This window comes from Haematobia irritans, chromosome 2, assembly GCF_050003625.1.
Source record: "Haematobia irritans isolate KBUSLIRL chromosome 2, ASM5000362v1, whole genome shotgun sequence".
NCBI lineage: Eukaryota > Metazoa > Arthropoda > Insecta > Diptera > Muscidae > Haematobia > Haematobia irritans.
In genome coordinates this window covers 6,580,019-6,601,487 of record NC_134398.1, presented here as the reverse complement: position 1 = coordinate 6,601,487, position 21,469 = coordinate 6,580,019, and the positions used below count along the sequence as shown (strand labels likewise).

Genomic DNA, 21,469 nt, shown 5'->3' with positions numbered 1-21,469 from the left:
TTTAGGTGTAATGTTTGATTCTAAACTTTCTTTCAATTTACATATTGATTATGTTTTACCTAAAGCGTACTCGATGCTAGCGTTTGTCAAACGTAATAGCAAAGAGTTTCTTAATCCGTACACCAGAAAGTCACTATATACTGCTTTGGTTAGATCTAAGCTTGATTATGCCAACATGATTTGGAATCCAATCTACAAAGTACATAATGATCGCGTTGAAAAACTACAAAAGAAATTTATTAAATTTGCTTTGGCCCCTATTGCATTTGTTGATCCTCTACCTTCTTATGAAGATAGATGTAGATTGATTCATTTAGAAACATTAAGCAATCATAGATCCAAATGTTCTATTAAATGTATCTATAAGATAGATTGCCCATTGCTTCTTGAAACAATTGACTTTAATTTACCAGTGCGATGTTTGCGTCAATTTGAGTTTTTTAGTATACCTTTACATAGAAGTAACTATGCCAATCATGAACCAATCTTAAGAGCACTTAAAGAGTTTAATAAATTGAGTAGCTTGCATGATTTGGACTTTGCAATGTCCTTAAATAAGTTTAACTCGACTTTAGATTTAATTTACTTTTAATTCTGCTAGTCTGTAAGGATTGTAATCCATAGACTTAAATAAATAAATAAAATGCTTCCAAACATATAATATGCTCACATAAAACAAACATATTAATGTTTCGGCAGTATCCAATAATATATGTGTTTCCTGCAAAATATGTTTGGAACATATGTTAGAGAAGCGATTTTTTAGGGTGTATTATACTTTAAATAAAATATAAAAAAATTAAAATTTTTCCGTTTCTATATTTTCCATTTTTATTCATATAGAACAAAAGGACCATCACCATCTCTCTGCCGATGATCAAAACATTCATGACCAACAACAGCAACACCAAGGTCTACATCAAGGCCTAAGGCATCGTTCAAATATTCGAGCTATGCTAAATGTTCCTCCAACAGTGAATGTTGTGAATACTCAAATGCCACCAGGTAGTCAATATGGAGATCATCATCATTCTATGCTCAATGAGCCCCCAGACCTTAAGGGTCATAACAATTATCGCAATGGCCAAAGTGCTAATAATTCACCTAAAACTAATGGCACACATTGCAATACACCAAGCAAAGAAATTAATATTCCTGTGACAACACAAACACTGCCCATGCACCAGTATCAGCACCAACAGCAACAACAACAACATTATCATCAAACGCATCTGCAACAGCAACAACAACAACAGTCGTCCTTACAAAATACACCACCCTCGGGAGGACATCATATGTGTTATCCTGTTTTTCAGCCCAAGGTAACATTGGTAAATGATGATGGTGGTGAAGAGGAAGATGAAATGGGGGCAGTATGCGATGGATGTGATGCATATCATCATGGTGATAGTATTGATAGTGACGATCACAATGGACCAAATGGTGGAGAAAGTCCTTGTTCCTTTACCCTTGAACATATAGCAGAGGATTGAGGGCTGATAAGAATCTAAAGAAAAACCCAAGGAAACCCATATTTTTACCACTACAAGAAATTGCTGACAAAATCAGGTCATCTTTTAGATAATTTTAAGTGAAAATAAACAAACAAAACACAAAGAATTTTTTTTAATGGCTTTCATTAGTTCTGCATTCAGATCTTTTTGACTAACTTCCGACCCAAAAAAGAAAATTGCTCATCTTTTAGAAATACCCAAGAAAGGGTCAAGAGAGATCTCGGAATTGGAATTATCAGGATCTCTAAAACGAATAGAACGAATAGAAAATGAAGATCGATATTTACATATGGAACTAAAGAATATTGGATTTATTTACATAGATACATTGTTGAAGAAAAATATCTATCTCTCCATCGTTTGATGGATTGATCAATCTTTGATCCTAGATCTTGATCTTAAGCTTTGTATTGTAACCATGTGAATCAAGTTGTTTTGGTGTTTTTGCCGATTCCATAGTGTTAGTAAGTAAAAAAAGAATAGTCGATAAGATCGGTTAGAAGATATTGTTCCCAGTTTGAATTTTAACCAAATAAAATTAGTTCACTAAGTATTTAATGTAAAATAGCCTAATTGATTAAATATTATCAAGAAAAACAAAAAACAATTTAAAAACCTTAAAACATAGTCAAATTGTCTTAAACAACCATAAATATATATAAGCCCAATTGTGAGATATAATAATAAAAACAAAAAGATTTATTGATTTTTTTTCTTTTTGAAAACCAAAAAAAGTGGGAGTTTTATTTGTGTAAGAACGTGAGGGTAGTTTATTTAATCAAAAAATTAATAAAATAATTAAAAAAAATATATTTATGGTAATCTTTAGGAGCAGTATTTGATAAAAAAATTAAACTTTCTGAAAGACTTTTACCGGAAAATTTTCACAGAAACATTTACACTATCAAGCGAAATATATACCTCCTGAAAGTATGCAATGAAAATTATTGAGTAAATCTTGCCTGACACGGGCTGAGTTCAGGGTTGTCACAGAATTCTACCAAAAATAGTTGATTTTTTACTGTTTGGTAGATTGTGCAAATTATTCCTCTCTAACTAAGAGGTACTTCAAAAATAACTAAGAGGTACTTCAGAAAATAGAAACAAAACTTTGTCACAACTTTCTGCAAAAATAAAATTTTTACAAGATTTTCTATAGAAATAAAATTTTGACAATATTTTCTATAGTAAAACAATTTAAACAAAATTTTCTATAAAAATAAATTTTTCATAAAATTTTCTATAGAAATAAAATTTTGACAAAATTCTTCTATGGAAATAAAATGTTGACAAAATTTTCAAAAAAAAAAAATAAATAAAATTTTGACAACATTTTCTATAGAAATAAAATTTTAACAAAATTTTCTATAGAAATAAAATTTTGACACAATTTTCTATAGAAATAAAATTTTGACAAAATTTTCTATAGGAATAAAATTTTGATAAAATTTTCTATAGAAATTAAATTTTGACAAAATTTTCTATAGAACTAAAATATTAATAACATTTTCTATAAAAATAAACTTTTGACAAAATTTTCTATAGAAATAAAATTTTGAAAAAATTTTCTATAGAACTAAAATATTGATAAAATTTTCTATAAAAATAAACTTTTGACAAAATTTTCTATAGAAATAAAATTTTGACAAAATTTTCTAAAGGAATAAAATTTTGACAAAATTTTCTTAGAAATACAATTTTGACAAAATTTTCTATAGAATTTGACAAAATTTGACACAATCTTCTTAGAAATAAAATTTTGACAAATGTTTCTATAGAAATAAAATTTTGACGAAATTTTCTATAGAAATAACATTTTGACAAAATTTTCTATAGAAATAAAATTTTGACAAAATTTTCCACAGAAACAAAATTTTGGCAACATTTTCTAAAGAAATAAAATTTTGACAAAATTTTCTATAGAAATACAATGTGGACAAAATTTTCTATATTTTATATCTATAGACAAAAATTTTCTATAGATATTAAATTTTGACAAAATTTTTTATAGAAATAAAATTTTGACAAAATTATCTATAGAAATAAAATTTTGACAAAATTTTCTATAGAAACAATATTTGGGCAACATTTTCTAAAGAAATAAAATTTTGACAAAATTTTCTATAGGAATAAAATTTTGATAAAATTTTCTATAGAAATAAAATTTTGACAAAATTTTCTATAGAACTAAAATATTAACAAAATTTTCTATAAAAATAAAGTTTTGACAAAATTTTCTATAGAAATAAAATTTTGACAAAATTTTCTATAGACCTAAAATCTTGATAAAATTTTCTATAAAAATAAACTTTTGACAATTTTTCTATAGAAATAAAATGTTGACAAAATTTTCTATAGAACTAAAATATTGATAAAATTTTATATAAAAATATAATTTTGACAACATTTTCTATAGAAATAAAATTTTGACAAAATTTTCTAAAGAAATAAAATTTTGACAAAATTTTCTTAGAAATACAATTTTGACAAAATTTCTATAGAATTTGAAAAAACCTTCTTAGAAACAACATTTTGACAAATGTTTCTATAGAAATAAAATTTTGACAAAATTTTCTATAGAAATAAATTTTTGACAAAATTTTCTATAGAAATAAAATTTTGACAAAATTTTCTATAGAAATAAAATTTTGACAAAATTATGTATTGAAATAAAATTGTTGTTGTTTTTTATTGCAGCTTAAAACCATACATTGACTAAACTACAAGTGCAGCGTAACCAACGGAGGAAAATAATTTTGACAAAATTTTCTATAGAAACAAAATTTTGGCAACATTTTCTTCAGAACTAAAATTTTGGCAACATTTTCTAAAGAAATAACATTTTGACAAAATTTTCTATAGAAATACAACGTGGACAAAATTTTCTATAGAAATAAAATTTTAACAAAATTTTGTATAGAAATAAGATTTTGACAACATTTTATATAGAAATAAAATTTTGACAAAATTTTCGTAGAAATAAAATTTTGAAAAAAATTTTCCATAGAAATAAAATTTTGACAAATTTTCTTTAGAAATAAATTTTTGACAAAATTTTCTATAGAAATAAAATTTTGACAAAATTTTCTACAGAAAAAAAAATTAACAAAATTTTCTATAGAAATAAAATTTTTACAAAATTTTCTATAGAAATAACATTTTGACAAAATCTTCTTAGAAATAAAATTGTGATATCAGGGAGCCACCGTGGTGCAATGGTTAGCATGCTCGCCTTGCATACACAATGTCGTGGGTACGATTCCTGCTTCGACCGAACACCAAAAAGTTTTTCAGCGGTGGATTATCCCACCTCAGTAATGCTGGTGACATTGCTGAGGGTTTCAAAGCTTCTCTAAGTGGTTTCGCTGCAATGTGGAACGCCGTTCGGACTCGGCTATAAAAAGGAGGTCCCTTGTTATTGAGGTTAACATGGAATCGGGCAGCACTCAGTGATAAGAGAGAAGTTCACCAATGTGGTATCACAATGGACTGAATAGTCTAAGTGAGCCTGACACATCAGGCTGCCACCTAACCTAACCTAACCTAACCTAATAGATATCAGTCACTCGATATATGGGTACTATTTCTAAATCTGATTTCCCTAATGGGCCATAATTTTCCCTAATTTAAATCAATTGTAATTTATTAATAAAACAGTTTTTCTAAATTAATTTAGGGCTTGAATAGAAAAAAATGGTAATCGTATTTCTATAGTATCGAATCTCGATTCCTTTCTCAAAAAAAAAAAACAACTAAATTACAAATATGACTTAAATAATTAATTGGTTCAATTAAAAAATTAATTATTTGCTTATTTATTTAATTTATTAAATGATCTAATTGAAAATATATTTGTAATATTTTTTTTTTGTGTTGGTCAGTCTAGGAATTTATTTTTTATTTCGTTATTTCCGAAATTCATTAATTTAAAAATTATGGGTAAAAAAAATTTTTCTAAGAGGTTTTAGTTCTTAGCGATTCTCTGCACACAAAAAAATTTCACGAAATTTTTTCCAATTAAAATTTTAATTGAGTTTTAAAAAATATTCAATTAAAAATTTAATTGATTCAACAAATTTTTTAATTGGAACAAAAATCAATCTCAAAAATAATAGTATCAATTAATTTTTTAATTGGATCAATTAACTTTTTAATTGACCTACAATTAATTTTTTAATTGATACTATCATTTCTGTGATTGAAGACATTAATTTCGTGATTGAATCAGAAAAAAATTTTTTTGTGTGTAGGCTTTCAAATAAAATTTTTAATTTGATTAATTTTTAATCTATTATGTAATTGAACAAAAAATGAGTGAGTGATTTCAACTCTAATCTATTCTCCAGACCTACTTCAAATAAAGAAAAACAAAACACAATTCCAATTTATTTAATAATATTTTTTGTTTTATTTGATTTTTTATTGTATTCACAAAAATACAATTAAGCATTAAAATTAAATGATTGATAATTATCGTATTAATATATAAAAACAATCTCTATATAACTAAAATTTTTTGTTTTGTTTGTCTTTTGAGTTATGGTACATGGTAAACGTATATAAATTATAATAATCAATTTTTGTATTATTGTATATTATTTTTAAAACGCCAACGATTTCCGTTTCCGGTTTTCTTAATAAATAACGGAAGGAATTAGAATTAGGCGATGATTAAACTAAATAACCAAAGGTAAGTGGAAGATCTCGAAAGGGGAGAGAAGATAATAAAAGTATAAGTAAAAAATAAAAATAATACAATTTGTGTGTTTTTCTTTCTTTTCAGAGATAAAAGTAGGAAATTTTAATTACAAAAACAAAAAAAAAACGAAAATTTGAATATAGCAATTAAAAATAAAAATACCTATGAATTAAAAAATACGAACTAGAAGCACATGCACTCTTAAAATACACTACACAACATACACGCAAACCTTATGATTCGGATGTGTGCGTGTGTGTAAGTGTTTTACAAAATTCAATTAAATTGGAAGTGTGGGAGTTTGTTCTGATATTGCATTTGAATTCGTTTTCTTTTTAAAAGTAGGGATATTTTTGATTTTCTGTTTTTGTTTTTTCATTTCGTTCTAAGCAGCTTTTTAAAAGCTTTACATTAAGCTGAGTAATTTTACTTATTTTTAATTGAAAAAAATATATATTAAAAATAAACTAAAAAAATGATAATTCTCTAATAAGAAAATTTAAACTTTCTTTCCTAGCAAAATAATTGCAATTACTTGTTCTTACAATTTCCAATGAATTTTATACAAAAAAAAATTACAGCAAATCAATATAAAGCTCTTTTGGACTTATCAACATCCTTATTAAAATAAGGCCTCATCAGCCTTATCATCATCATCATAGTGTTCGTTTTTATGTGGTGGTCGTGGTGGTATCTCATCTTTGAATACTAAATGAAATGAGCGAATATCAAGTGATTGGTATGGAATGTGGTAATGGTAGATGGATTTTTAACAGCACGGCTCCCCAAAGGCCTGCTAGTGCTTTTTGTGGTCATTTTTTCTTTTTTTTTTTGTGAGGTGAAGTATGATACATTAGTCGAGCGTTTCGTAATAAATATTTTATAGTTTTGTGGTTGATGAGCTGCTGCTGCTGTTTGATTCTTATTCTCCTGATTTTCGTTGATTTGTGGATTTTAGTCGTTTAAAGTTTTTTTTTTCTCTGGGGGTTTTTATTACTAACGCTGCTAAATTGGCAGTTGTGGTACTTCTCATTTTTTTGTTGGTTTCTTGTTTATTGGACTTCGCTATCACTATCACTCTTTTCTGAGATTTAAAAAAGTAGAAAAATTTAGTTTTTGTTATTCTAAGGAAGTTTTATTGGGGGAAATCTTACCTTTCTTGCCTGTATAGGCATGCCGTTTTAATCTATCGTATAAATCATCCTTGGTTCCATAAAGTGAGGCATTTGATCTGGCCAAAGTACTCATTTTACCACCGCCATGTAGGCCTATTGAAGGAGGAGTAAAAAATATTATAACAAAAAAATGTATTGTGTTAAAGTTATAATTTATTCCACACATAAAAAAATTACAAATATTTTTCAATTAACTGTTTAATTTAATTTAAAAAAAAAATATTCAATAAAATTTAATAAATTTTTTAATCAAACCAAAAATCAATTACATAAATCACTTGGATTAATTAATTTGCATGAATAATTTTTTAATTGGCATTGGTGATTTTTTGTGTAAAGATAATAATGTACACCCAGAGAAGGAATATGATAACCTCAAACATGTTTCAAGAGCAAAATGTTATTTTTGTATGGCGACCATGTAACATGTTTGTCACTAAAATGTTATTTTCTCGTCAAATATAACATGCTTGCCGAAATCAGATACATGATTTCTGAGAAAATAACATGGTTGCGAAAACCATGTTACATGGTCACCACCCAAAAATAACTTTTTGCTCTTAAAACATGTCTGAGGTGATCATATTCCTTCTCTGGGTGGAGGCCTATTTTATTTAATTAAAATTATAATTTATTAGCACCAGAACCAATATTTTTTTTAATATAGCTTTAATTTTATTGAAAATATATTTAATTAAGAAATTTATTGATTCAATTAATTTTTAAAGAGAAAAAATAAATTACAGGAAACAGATGAATAAATTAAATTGTTAATGCTATTAATAAAAAATATTTAATTAAGAAATTAATTGGTTCAATTAATTAATTCTCCATCGAAAAAAAGTAACAATTTTTAATTAAAAAAAATATTAAATTATGAAACTAATTGTTTCAATTAATTTTTTAATCAAACAAAAAATCAATTAGATAAATCACTTGGATTAATTAAATTAAGTAATTTTTAATGGGCATATGTGGTTTTTTGTGTAAAGATAGTAATTTAGGCCCATTGTATTTAATTAAAATTATAATTTATTATACACACAACCAATTTTTTTAAATATACCTTGAATTTTATTGAAAAATATTTAATTAAGAAATTAAATGGTTCAATTAATTTCCAATTCAAAAAAATCAATTGTAGCAACCATATGAATCAATAAAATGTTTAATGTTCCATTCAATAATTAATCAAACTAAAAATCAATTACATAAACCATTGGAATAATTAAATTAATTAATTTTTTAATTGGCTTTGGTGAATTTTTGTGTAAAGATAAAAATGTAGGCTTATTTTATTTAATAAAAAATAATAATTTATTAAACATAGAACCAATATTTTTAAATATAGCTTTAATTTTATTGAAAATATATTTAATTAAGAAATTTATTGATTCAATTAATTTTTAAAGAGAAAACATAAATTGCAGGAAGCAGTTGAATAAATTAAATTTTTAATGTTATTAATAAAAAATATTTAATTAAAAAATTAATTGGTTCAATTAATTAATTCTCCATCGAAAAAAAGTAACAATTTTTAATTTAAAAATATATTAAATTATGAAACTAATTGCTTCAATTAATTTTTTAATCAAACAAAAAATCACTTGGATTAATTTAATTATTTAATTTTTTTAATGACATTTTAATGTTATTAATAAAAAAATATTTAATTAAGAAATTTATTGGTTCAATTAATTATCTAATCAAAAAAATGGATTATAGCAAGCAGATGAATCTACCAAAATTTTAATGTTATTAATAAAAAATTTTATTTTATTAATTTAATTAAAATTAAAGGTCTTAGCTATTGAATTAAAATTACAATTTATTGTACACAGAAAAAATATAAACAATGTTTTTTTTTGAATTAAAAAATATTGAATTAATACATTTACTGATTCAATTGAATTAAAAAAAAAAAAAATAATAAAAAATCAATAAAAATCAATTGCTGAAAGCAGTTAAAATTTTAATTTTAATAACAAAATTTTTAATAGGATAATTTCAAAGTAAAAGATGTAATTTAATTAAAAATACGATTTATTTTACACAAAAAAGTATCACCAATTGTTTTTTTTTTAATTTATTTTTTTTATTTATTTTTTTTTTATTTACAATTTTATTTATTTAAAAAAATCAATCAATTTTTTTCTCAAAAAATTAATCGCAGAAAGCACTTCAATTTTTAATTGTATCATAGATTTTTTTAATTGGCATAAAGACCATAATTTATTTTAATATTAAACAATATTGCAAAATTAATGGCCTCGAAAAAATATCAATTAAAATTTAAAGGCCTGAATTAATTTTTAAATTAACTCAAAAACCCAAATTACATAACTAAAAAATCAAATCAATTAAACAGTTAATAATCATTTGTCCCAATTAAATTAATTGCATCAATTTCTTTCGTCATTAAAGCCAAAAATCAATTTTTTTCTATGATCATCCTAAACAGGATTACTTACCATCCTTCATGTAGGTCTCATTGTAAAAATTTGGCATCTCCCAACCATCCTCCTCATCATCATAGTAATGAGCATAGGTACTGTGATGCGAGGGTGCTATCGATTCAGCATATGGTGTATGGGCTCCATAGTAGAAGTTCACCTGTGATCCAGTCTGATCAATGGCAGGCGATAGCATTTTCTTGGGATCACGTTTCTTTGTCGAACGCACACAAATCATCCAGATCAATAGGACAATGACTATAATAAAGATCACAGCGCCGGCAATACCACCCGCAATATAAGCAAACTCTGAACGCTCAGCACAATGGGGTCCTGTAAATGAACCCACACAGCGACATGACGGTGTACCCTTGAGATCCTTGACACAATTGCCTTGGTTCTCACAGAAGCCATCGCACACATCGGTACACTCCATACCAGTGCCATTGAAACCAGGCTTACACTCACACTTAAAGTCGGAGGTTTCGGGAACCAATATACAATAGGCGTTGGGATCACAGTGGGGTCTACCTTCAGCGACTTGTTCGCAAGGATTGGTACACTCTGATTTGGAGGTGGCGCCGGTAATTTTGGTACTGTGATTGGGTGGACATTGTATGCAGGAAGTTTGTTGTGTTTCGGGTTGGTAATAGCCTTTGCGACATTCTTCGCAGGTATTGAGAGTTCCATTGAGGTAGGTACCAGGTGAGCAGACGGGCAAGGTACATTCTTCCACAGATTTGGCACCGACTTTAGGTGTTGTGCGACCCAATGGGCAACCAGCACACGAAGGTTGCACTCCTTGGGAGCGATAGGTACCTCGAGGACAAGGTTCACAGCGACCATCGACACCCAATTGCATACCCGAAGAACATTCATCACGGCACTCTTTGCGTGAGGTTGCCTCGGCCGAGCGTGTTGTTTGACCCAAACCGCAAAGCTCACAACTAAATGAACCTTCATTGGGTTGGAAGAAGCCATGACCGCAAGATCTGCATAAACCAGTTTCGGAATCAAAGTATTTGCCTGCGGGACAACGTTCTTTACAGCTGGCTGCAGAGCGAGCTCCAGGACCAGCAGTGACACCAGGACGTCCAGCAATGATGGGACATTTACTGCATTGTAATTGACCAGCTTCGGATTGATAAGTGCCACGCTCGCAAGGGACACAAGTACTATTCGCAGTACTGTAATAGGTACCAATGGCACAAGGAACACAATCGGGGATCATGACCACCTGGCCCACAGGGCAGGCATATTCTGAGCCCAATTCCAAAGAGGCTGGATCAGGAACAGTATTGGGTAGGATATCTTGAACAGCGAATTGATCATCTTCCAAAATGAGTTTCTCCAAAAGAGCCTTAACTGTGGAGCGTTCACCAGAAGAGGTATGAACAACGGGATCACTATGAGGGAAAGGGAGTACGAAAAGAAATTAGAGCTTTGGTATAAAAATAGAGAATCCAAGTTGCAAGCATTTTGGTTAGGCACACTAAACAGATTTCCATCAGATATGTGTTAGCTTAAGGTAAAATTTTGGCCATAACCCATAGCCCCCCAAACCCATAACCAAGAAATTTTGAATTTTCTAAGAAGCGGCAGCTTATAGCTCTAATAACAAAGGCTAGACAAACATACTTCACTGCCGGGAAAGAAATTTCCAGCGTGTATGTATCACCGCCAGTTTGTTGGCGTCCTTGACGTGCTCCTGGATCTGGATCTTCTTCATCGCTATAAATTTGGAATAGGATTACAATTACATATAAAACACATAGAACATGCTGACACAAAACAAAAATCTCATAGATAACCAACCCACTAGGATTTATACACAAATTTACTTGGGACTATTCCCCAATTGGATGGGATTTACTTACTTAAGGACTGGGATTTCAGCTTCCAATACATATACACCACCATCCTTAGCTTGACGGCGAACCCGATTGGTTTGGGTACCACGATAGTGATCACATTTCACATCGATTTGTATATCCTTACATTCGCGAGTTCCCTCCACCGAGTACGAACAGAAGTTCCAATCACGATTGAGCGAATTGACGGAGCTAGTAACCTTTTGACGAAGGACTCCTTGACCAGCTTTGTTGCAAAGGACATCTGAGGGGAACAACATCTTGATGCGGAATACACGTTGCGCAAGTTTAGAAGCTAAGGAAGTAGGCCAATCACTAAAAATCGTCTAAGGATTTTGATTACGATCAACTTACGTGAACATGATGGATATACCAAAGGCATTGAGGGATCCGGAGTTGGTCGCCAGAAACCTTCAGCACCACAAGTATAGAATTCTGGTACTTCTTCAGAGAATCTCAAACCTGGATTGCAAGAGATCTCACAAACCTTAAATTGTCCACCAGTACCCCAATCCTTACAGACTTGGACACCACCAATGGGATCAGCCAAGGGAGGACAGAATTCGGCTATAATGCAAAGGAAAAACCTATTAATTTCTTCTTTCCTATGAAATCTCTCCGCAAATACTTACTCAACAATGAAACCTTGAAACTACAGGTAGCTGTATTTCCTGCAGCATCTGAAGCTATATAGGTTATATCATAGGATCCCCATAGCAGAGTTGTTCCAGGACGATGACCATTACGTTCCACAATCTTGGTTACACCAATATTGTCACTGAAATGAGGCTCATCCCAGGTCACTACTGAGCTACCATTCTTGGCTATGACCCACAAATCTCCAGGACAATGTTCCACTACAGGAGGTTCTTTGTCTACTTCCAATTGTTGACAATTGGGTCCAGTATAACCATTGGGACATCTACGTTGACCACACATCGAAGGAACATTACGTTCTACACCACCCACAGTGATTTCATAACCGGACCAATTCAATATCAAACTATTATAGAGTACAGGTTCCGAACGGCAATCGCGTACTTGTTTCTGTATCTCTGATGTTGTATCCAAAGCACGAGCCCATAATTGAACCTTTGTCAGCGTTCCTTGGAATCCACTCTCCGTGTAGGAGAGAGCATATTTACTATCGTCTGGTTGAGGTCTACCAAGGACAGACCACAAGTATGGAGGCAAGGTACGTCCTTGGGCATATTCAATCTTACTGGCAATCAAACCTTCGGTAATCAATTGCAATTGACCACTCATACCATCCCAAACAATGGCCACATGATGCCATTGACCGTCATTGACCGAGGTATATTCTCCAAAGGATAGGAACACATCTTGATAATCGGCAAACAATGAGACCTGGACACCACTTGAATGGGCTTGCAGCATAAGACGACGATGACTAGCCATATTTGGTGATTCCACTCCATACAAAGTAAAGAAGATTCCAGTATCATCCTTTTGGGCAAATTGAACCCACATGGCAATAGTCATGCTCGTAGCCTCTCCCGTATAGAAGGGTACCACCTGGGCTGCAGTAGAGCGCGATGCATCACTGAAGTACAAATCATAGTCAACTTGTATGGTCTTGCGACAATCATCACCAGTCATATTGAAGGGACATTGACAATAGAAGCCATTGGTCAAATCGATACAAGTTGCTCCAGGAGGACAGGAATTGTCTTTGCAGTCAATAATGTCCTCTTCACAGTTCTTGCCGCTGAAACCTTGAGGACACACGCAAGTATAGCCTTCACCAACATCAATACAAGTGGCACCATTCTGGCAGAGATTAGCCTCACATGCATCAAACTCATATTGGCAACCAATGCCTGCATAGTCCATAGGACAGGTACAGTTCAAACCGGATCCGAAGTCTTGACATTTTCCACCATGCATGCAGGGGTTACCAATACATCTTTCCGGTGCAGTCTCGCAATTCTTGCCATCGGTACCACTGGGGCATACACAGAAATAGTCTTGGAACAGATCAATGCAGTTGGCATCATTTTGACAGGGCGATAAGGTATCACAGGTTGTGATTTGGTTCTCGCAATGCAAACCACTCCAACCATTTTCACATTCGCAATCAAATCCACCAACACGGTCAGTACATTTGCCATCATTCAAGCATGGATTGCTTTCACAATCGTCGATGTCGGTCTCGCACAATTCACCAGTGAAACCATCGCGACAGGCACACTTGAATTTATTGTCCAAATCCAGGCAGCGTTCTGTGCCCACAGGATTGCAGGGATCGCTTAAACATTCATCGATTTCGGCTTCACAACTGAGACCCACAAATCCTGGGCGACACTTGCAAGTAAAGCCATCCAATTGATCAACACAAGTGGCTCCATTCTGGCAAGGATTCGATTCGCAATCGTCAATGGTATGCTGGCAGTTCTTGCCTGTATAACCGGGTTCGCAAGTACAGCTGTAACCATTAACCAAATCGATGCATACACCATCATTGGCACAGGGACGATCTTCACAGTCATCAATGTTGATATCACAGGCTGGACCAGTCCAACCGGGATGACAGACACACTCATGTTCGAAGAGACGATCGGTACAGGTACCATGTTTGCAGGGCTCCGCCAGACACAAATCAATCTTCTCCTCACAACGCTTGCCGGTGAAACCAGGTGGGCAGGCACACTGGAAGTCGTTAACCAAATCAGTACAGTTCGATCCCAAGAGACAAGGATTCTCGGCACAATCATCAATGTTAATTTCACAATTGAAACCTTCCCAACCGGGCAGACATTCACATTTGTAGCGACCTTGCTGTAAAGCCCGACAATTGGCTCCGTTCGAGCAAGGATTTCCATTGGCTGTGCAGGGATCTATGGTCACATCACACTGGTCACCAGTGTACCCACTACGGCAGAGACAAGTGTAGTTCTTATATCCAGGTTCGTTCTTGCACATGGCACGTGTTGGACAGGTGTCTTCGCGACAATCACTGGCTTCTTCTTGACAGTTAATACCCGAGTAGCCAGGAGGACATTCGCAGCGATATCCTTGGGGAGAGTCTACACAAGAACCTCCATTATAGCAGGGCTGGGAGGCACATTCATCAATATCGATCTCACAACGTTTACCGGAGAAGCCAGCAGGACAGAAACATTGAATTCCATGGCCCATGGGAACACATAGACCACCGTGTTGACAAGCTCCTTCTCCACATACTACGGGCTTACATTCCTCACGACCCTTTGCTCCCGGGGCATCAGTTCGCATATTTGTGGCACATTCATTACATGTCTGGGCTCCAATACTGTTCTGATAGAAATTCATGGGACATGGCGAACAAGGGGCCAAACCAGTGGTGGAGTATGTACCAGGAGGACACTTCTGACGACACAAACTCTTTGTGGAAGCAGCCGGTTGGAAAGTGAAAGTATTTTGTGGACAAGCCTGACAATCTTTAAAACCTCCTGTGGGTGGTTCACTAGTATATGAGTTTCGAGGACATTCCAAACAGGGGACCAAACCAGTGGGTGAGTAGGTACCATAACCACAAACAGGAATACAATCGTTCAAGGATTTAGTACCTTCCTCCTTGGTGTAAGTACCGGCAGGACAACGCAAGCAAGTACCTTGACGATCACGGTTTTGATAGAAGCCTCGAGGACAATTCGTGCAGACATTTTGACCAGTGGCAACATACGTACCAGCTGGACAGTGGAGGCAGCGGGGTACATCACTGGTATCCATATTCAAAACTTCACCTACGCTACATGTGAAACCGCGCGATATGTTGCTATTCAAAGCTCTAAGAGGTGGGCATTGGTTACCAATGTTGGAAATATTCAGCAGCGAGTCGATAACCGCACTGGCATAGGGAACACTCAAATCGAAGATCAAATTCAATGTTGAACCGCATAGTTCATAGAGTTGAGGCTGTCTGATGGCTGGTAAAATCGATAGAATGAAATCCATTTTCACCACATTCTCTTCCTGCAGACTGGGTACCGATTTCAAGAAGGTTACATTCATATTGACATTGACGGCGGAGCAACGTTGCGATAATAGCTGATTGAGGCCAGCATAGTTTTGGGACAAAGCATCTTGGTATTTACCCAAACACGATTGGGTCACTGCTCCGTTGGCGCGATAAGTTATAGTAGCGGTAACTTGGTAATCAGCCTGTTCGGTATTTTCAGAAACACAATCGGGTACCACAGAGGTGGGTTTCCACAAACGTGATGTCTCACAAGAGAAGCTCTTCAGGGGTTCACCATCAGTGAAACGGAATCCTGGTTTACAAGTGGCAATGCACTCAATTCCCCTATCGCCTGGTAGACAATTGATTGCTCCATTTGCCGGCGGTTGTAACTCCCAATCAACACATGGCGATGCTTGTATGGAGACCTGGTAGTTGCAGTAGGCCCTATTTCCAAATCTATCTGTGGCAGTAACGGTAACATTTTCAAATCCTCGTATGGGTATAATAGCACTTTCAGGGCTGAAGGTCAAACGCACCTCCCCGGATTCATCGGAAGTCTTAATACGGTTACGGGTCTCATTGAAGTTCACAGTATAACGGTCTTGACGATCGGCCAATTCAATAACATAGCTCTGAGGGCATTGTAGCAAAGGTGGCGTTACATCGGGAACAGTGATGTTAATTTCACAAATGGCCACATTGCCGTCATAATCAAAGGCGACATATTTGACAACGGTGTCACGGAAGATGTACGAAGGAGTCTTGAAATTCTGTGGTTTCACTTCCAAACGGGCTATGGATCCTGAGTTATCCACAGCAGTGGGCTCTGTAAAGTTCACTGGCAAGATTGCACCCACATCATCACGTTTCACTACAATCGGTTGTTGAGGACAATTCTGGAAGATTGGCGGCTCGTTGTCTACGCAAGGTGAGTACCCATAGTCATAGCCTAGTAGAGGTTCCTTTTTGGGCTCCTCACAACCCATCAATTCGAATTTCAAACAGGCGTTATCCATGTAGCTGACAATACCCAAAATCACAAAACGAGCTTGTACATACTTGGGCAAAGTGATCATAGCAAGTTCACCATAATTTCCAGGATCTCTCATGGTTAGATTGAAATTGGGGAAGTACACGACGTAGTTTTCATTCTCAGCCTGTTTGTAGAAGAAGCGAATCTCGGTGGGACGACCAACAATGTCGTTGGTTACTACACCCTTGACAAGAATGGCCTTGACACGATAGATTTGTCCCAAATCTACACTGACATAGGTGAAGGCTTCCTGTTTACCGCACCAACCGGTTGCGGCGTTCAGACGAATATTCTTGGCCTCATAATTGGGTCGTTCGGAAGTTGCATTTATGGCCGAATCAGGTATTCTTCCTGAGGTTAGGCCCAAAGGTTTAATTACCTTACATTCAGGCTCGCGTATACATGTGATGGGTCTGGGATTTATGAGAATATAGCCGGGACGATTGCAACCAAAGTATACTTCAGAACCTTGTTCATAACTCTTGGCAATTTGGCGACCATCGCTTGGACGTCCAGGATCATCACACACGGGGCCTTCACAACGTAAATCTCCAAAGTCCCAAATGCCATCACTTTGGCAACGCACAACATTGTCATGATGGGAAGTTTGACCAGCCAATTTGAAGGTATTTTGACAACCAAAGAAGAAATTACTTTGATAGCGAGTATCCACATATTGACCATATTCAGCTCCTGGTGTTGGCATGGGCTCATAACAATCGACACGTGGGCAAGAGGGTTGAGATCCAGACAACCAGTAATCAGGCAGACCTGGTTTAGGATCATAGACACACTGACGGAATCCGGACGAGGCAGTAGATCTCAATTGACGACCGGGAGCATTACAGGTAATGGAGACATTTTCACGGAAGGGAACCAAAACTGATTCAGGATCAGGTCTCAATACAGACAAACCCTCCATTTTATCATCGGGCAAAGAAACACATTTGGCGTCTGAAAAGGAAGAGGGTTCAATGGAACTTTTCTAGGCATTTCAATCTCAATAATACTTACAATTACATTCTGGAACTGTTCCATTCCATTGACCACTAGACAAGCAAAGCAGCGAAGAACTACCCGACATAATGTAACCGAAATTACATTGGAACCTAATGATATCTCCAAAGTGATGATCATCCTTATCGGTCAACAATTTACCATTCTCTGGTTCTACCAAAGGTGGGCACATCAATGGCACACAAGTCTTATTACGTTGATAGGTATCACCATCCCGTTCACCTGTCTCGGTTTTCTCCACATGAAAACCAGCAGTACCATTGGCGGTATACAACTGATAGCCGGTATTGCAGGAGCAGGAATAGCTTCCAGGAGAGTTGACACACTTCTGGGCACAACCACCATTATTCTTGGCACACTCATTGATATCAACACAATCCAAACGGGTACAACCCATAGCTTCCATACGAATACAAGGTGCCCCAACATAATCCTGGATACGGAAACGCACATAACGAGCCTCAATGGGCATTGGTAAGTTGAGGATCGATAAAGTGGGCTCGAGGATTCTAAATTCCACCGCAGTACCATCGGGATTGGTATAGTCCTTGAAAACATCGGTAAGGTCATCTGTATATTGCAACCTAACAGCTGAGGTGAAAGCGATATTGCCATCGAAACGTTGAACGGACATTGTACGGAAACCGCGCAAAATCGTTGGGGCCTTTAAATCAATCAAAATCCAATTAGCTCCCGGTTCGGCAGAAGCTCCACACCAACCCCCAGTGGTAAGGCGGACCATGCCTTTGGTGAATCCCTCTTCGCTGGGCGACGTAGTGATGCTTTCATCGGGAATTCCACCATTACTGAGACCCAAATCACCAACAGGACGGCATTCAGCAGTAGCTGTAAATCCAGCTCGGCATTGGCAATGGAAGGATCCTGCCGTATTAACACATTCAGTGGTAGCCAAATCGCATTGAGTCGATGTACACTCATTGATGTCCTCACACGAGGGAGGATTTTCGAAAACCTGTTCACTATTGCAACGAATAATGTTGCTACCGATCAATTTGTATCCCTTGAAGCACTGGACACGGGCATCATCCGAATAGTAGTAGGGACGATCAGCATCCACCACGAAACCATTTTCTATTTTAGGAAATTCGAAACAACGTTTGCGGCTGCAACGAGGAACCTCACCGCTCCAAGTGCCATTGGACATACAGGTTAGAACTGGATGACCGGTACGTTCATAGCCAGATTCACATTCGTATTGGACTATGGTACCATAGCTACGGCCGCCACCATTGAGCAGAGTTATATTGGCATGAGGAACCTCTGGCAAGGGAGCACATTGTGAAGCCATACAAGAGGGTTTACGTTCCCAACGACCATCTGGCAAGCAGGAAATCTTTTCAATGGGCAAGCCAGAACTGAAGGTGAAACCGGCATAGCATTGATACATGGCCACACCACGATAGGTGACATTAGAAGAGCCAATCGAAAAGCCATTATCAATTTGGGGTACAGGACCACAATACACCTCTGAAAAGAGAAGAAATTGTCCAGTTATATTTAGATATATCATCAAGGCTATTCTCCAACCTTACCTTGACATTTGGGTATGTAAGAGACACTCCAGTTTCCACCCTTCAAACATTCGGTAACGATTTTGCTTTTGCCTGTGGCAAATTCTTGACCAATTGGACACGTGAAAGTGACCACAGTACCAAAAGCGGTATCACGACTTGAAGCTAAGGCCCCTATACCTGGTAGTAATTCAGGACAATCAGCAGAGAAGGTGGCAGACCATCTGCGAGAAACCAGAAAGAAAACCAAGATAAAGTCTAAGGCCCCGTTTTGTGATTAAGCTGGGAAAACTTACCCTGCAGCATTGTGCAAAGCATCCGATGTGAATTTAATCAACATCTCTCCCGATGAGGCTGTCAAAGTCAGCTTGGGTACTGTATTTCCTGTAAAACCATCACCCGAATGTAAACGCAATCCCGAGGTAGATGAACCATCATACACTTGCACATTATCGCTCTTGTGGACCATGAACTTCACAAACTTCAGCGACAAGGGAGAACCCATACTGTTACGTATGGTGAAATAGCATTCCTGGTTCTTGGGATAATCGGCCAAACCAAAAGCCGGTGAGGTAACAGTTCCATTGCGAGCTGTTATGGTGGCCTTACATCCTTGGATATAGCGTAAACTGAAACCTTTGCCGGAATCTCCTAGACTGGATTTGAAGTACAAATACAAGGTATTGCCGGTGGAAATGATAACCTTCTCATTGTTGGCCGAATTTCCGGTGAGCTTGGCAATGGGACGACTCATGGGCGAATCACCATCACGTATCAGCATATAGTCACGACCCTCGCTTATATCCAAGTCATCAACCTCTATCGAAATAATGCGACCCGATTGGGCCTTAATTATGTACAGACATTCCAGACCACCAGGATATTGTTTGGGATAATTGGGACTGGTCAAGGTCTGCCGTTGTAAAGTAGCCTTTAGCGTTCCACCGCACACTTTCGATTCAGTCTTCCAAGTGGCACGGAAACCTTTACGTTCTACACTTCCATCGGTGGTGAATTTAACAATCATAAAATTCGACGCGGAGACCAAGGGTTGTGTGGTCAAATCCTGCTTACCACTCAAGGTGGCCAATGAAACTGATTTCTCTTCGGTGCGACCTCCCACCAACACTTGGACGGTATCAAAAGTTTTCTCTGTTTCGAAATCTTGGAATTGCAATATAATATTGCTACCCAAAGGACCTTCCAAAGTCCATTTGCATTTCGATAGGGCTCCATATTTATGAGGATAGTTAGGGCTTTCGATTACATCACCCCCGGACTGCATATGATAATGACAATTGGCCGGACAATCCAATTCATCCGAACCATCTCCACAATCATCGGAACCATCACATTTGAAACTTTGATTTACACATTTACCATTGGCACAATGAATGGAATTTTGGGGACAGGCAGTAGATCGGCACATGAAAGGCAAAAGACTTTCGCAAGTTCCTAAATTCCATGATTGAATGACGGAGGTAAATGTGGCCGCTACACATTCTCCTGATCGAGGATCAGGTTGATGTAAGGACCAAAATCCGGAATATTGAGAAATTAAAGCTCCTGAAGCCGATTCCAAGGTATTGGTACGTAATTCATCCAATGATGCCAAACCCAACCAATATTTATCCGAGGCCCTATGATTGGGATCATTGAGACGGGCAATCGATAAGGTATTGTTATTCTCAGCATATGTATCAATGGCCACTAATTCAGCACCATATCTGAAAAGAGAGAGAGAAACAAAAACAAAAAATTAGAACACTTGAGGCCAATACAATAAAATACTGGTGAAGTGGTCCATGAAACATAGACCACAATTATGGCTTAAATTAAATGTCATTCATTCAGAGGAAATTGAACCACTTAATGATAAACAAATTGGATTTAAACTACTTTCTATTTTTTTATTTTTAAATGACTTTGAAATTTCTATTCCAGAGACTTGAAATGAGAAGACTGAGGAGTCATATAATAGAGAACCATGTGTAGCATATGGCAAATTGTTATTGCCTACAAATATCCAAATGAAATGTATGAATGAACAGACTGATACGAAGGCTTATGATTGTCTATGTCATACCTGTGTATATTAGGGTAGAGTGGAAAAAAATGAAACTTAAAGTTGTAGAAAAAAATTTTTTGGAGCTATTTATTCGAAGCCAAAGTTTCATCATGTGGTATTTAAAAACGTGTTAACCACAAATT

At 35.4% G+C, this 21,469-nt stretch overlaps 2 protein-coding genes across 7 annotated transcripts in view; one reads left to right on the top strand and one right to left on the bottom strand.

The window, feature by feature from the left end:
* Shawl (Shaw-like) overlaps nucleotides 1-2,203 on the top strand; it is a 95,829-nt gene extending 93,626 nt beyond the window's left edge. For 3 of the 4 annotated variants that reach the window (XM_075293224.1, XM_075293226.1, XM_075293223.1), the window contains one exon: nucleotides 844-2,203. In XM_075293224.1, the coding sequence (XP_075149339.1) occupies nucleotides 844-1,493 (650 nt within the window). In that variant the 3' untranslated portion in view covers nucleotides 1,494-2,203. The remainder of the gene's footprint in view (nucleotides 1-843) is intronic. The other variant, XM_075293225.1, reaches the window with a different exon arrangement.
* Nucleotides 2,204-5,898: 3,695 nt separating this feature from the next.
* The window catches only part of uif (sushi, von Willebrand factor type A, EGF and pentraxin domain-containing protein uif), a 98,980-nt gene continuing 83,409 nt past the window's right edge, over nucleotides 5,899-21,469 (bottom strand). For 2 of the 3 annotated variants that reach the window (XM_075293221.1, XM_075293219.1), the window contains exons 4-13: nucleotides 19,555-20,985; nucleotides 19,280-19,482; nucleotides 17,724-19,214; nucleotides 12,345-17,663; nucleotides 12,067-12,279; nucleotides 11,719-12,007; nucleotides 11,480-11,572; nucleotides 9,860-11,247; nucleotides 7,368-7,481; nucleotides 5,899-7,297 (exon numbers count right to left, since the gene is read on the bottom strand). In XM_075293221.1, the coding sequence (XP_075149336.1) occupies nucleotides 7,266-7,297; nucleotides 7,368-7,481; nucleotides 9,860-11,247; nucleotides 11,480-11,572; nucleotides 11,719-12,007; nucleotides 12,067-12,279; nucleotides 12,345-17,663; nucleotides 17,724-19,214; nucleotides 19,280-19,482; nucleotides 19,555-20,985 (10,573 nt within the window). In that variant the 3' untranslated portion in view covers nucleotides 5,899-7,265. The remainder of the gene's footprint in view (nucleotides 7,298-7,367; nucleotides 7,482-9,859; nucleotides 11,248-11,479; nucleotides 11,573-11,718; nucleotides 12,008-12,066; nucleotides 12,280-12,344; nucleotides 17,664-17,723; nucleotides 19,215-19,279; nucleotides 19,483-19,554; nucleotides 20,986-21,469) is intronic. The other variant, XM_075293222.1, reaches the window with a different exon arrangement.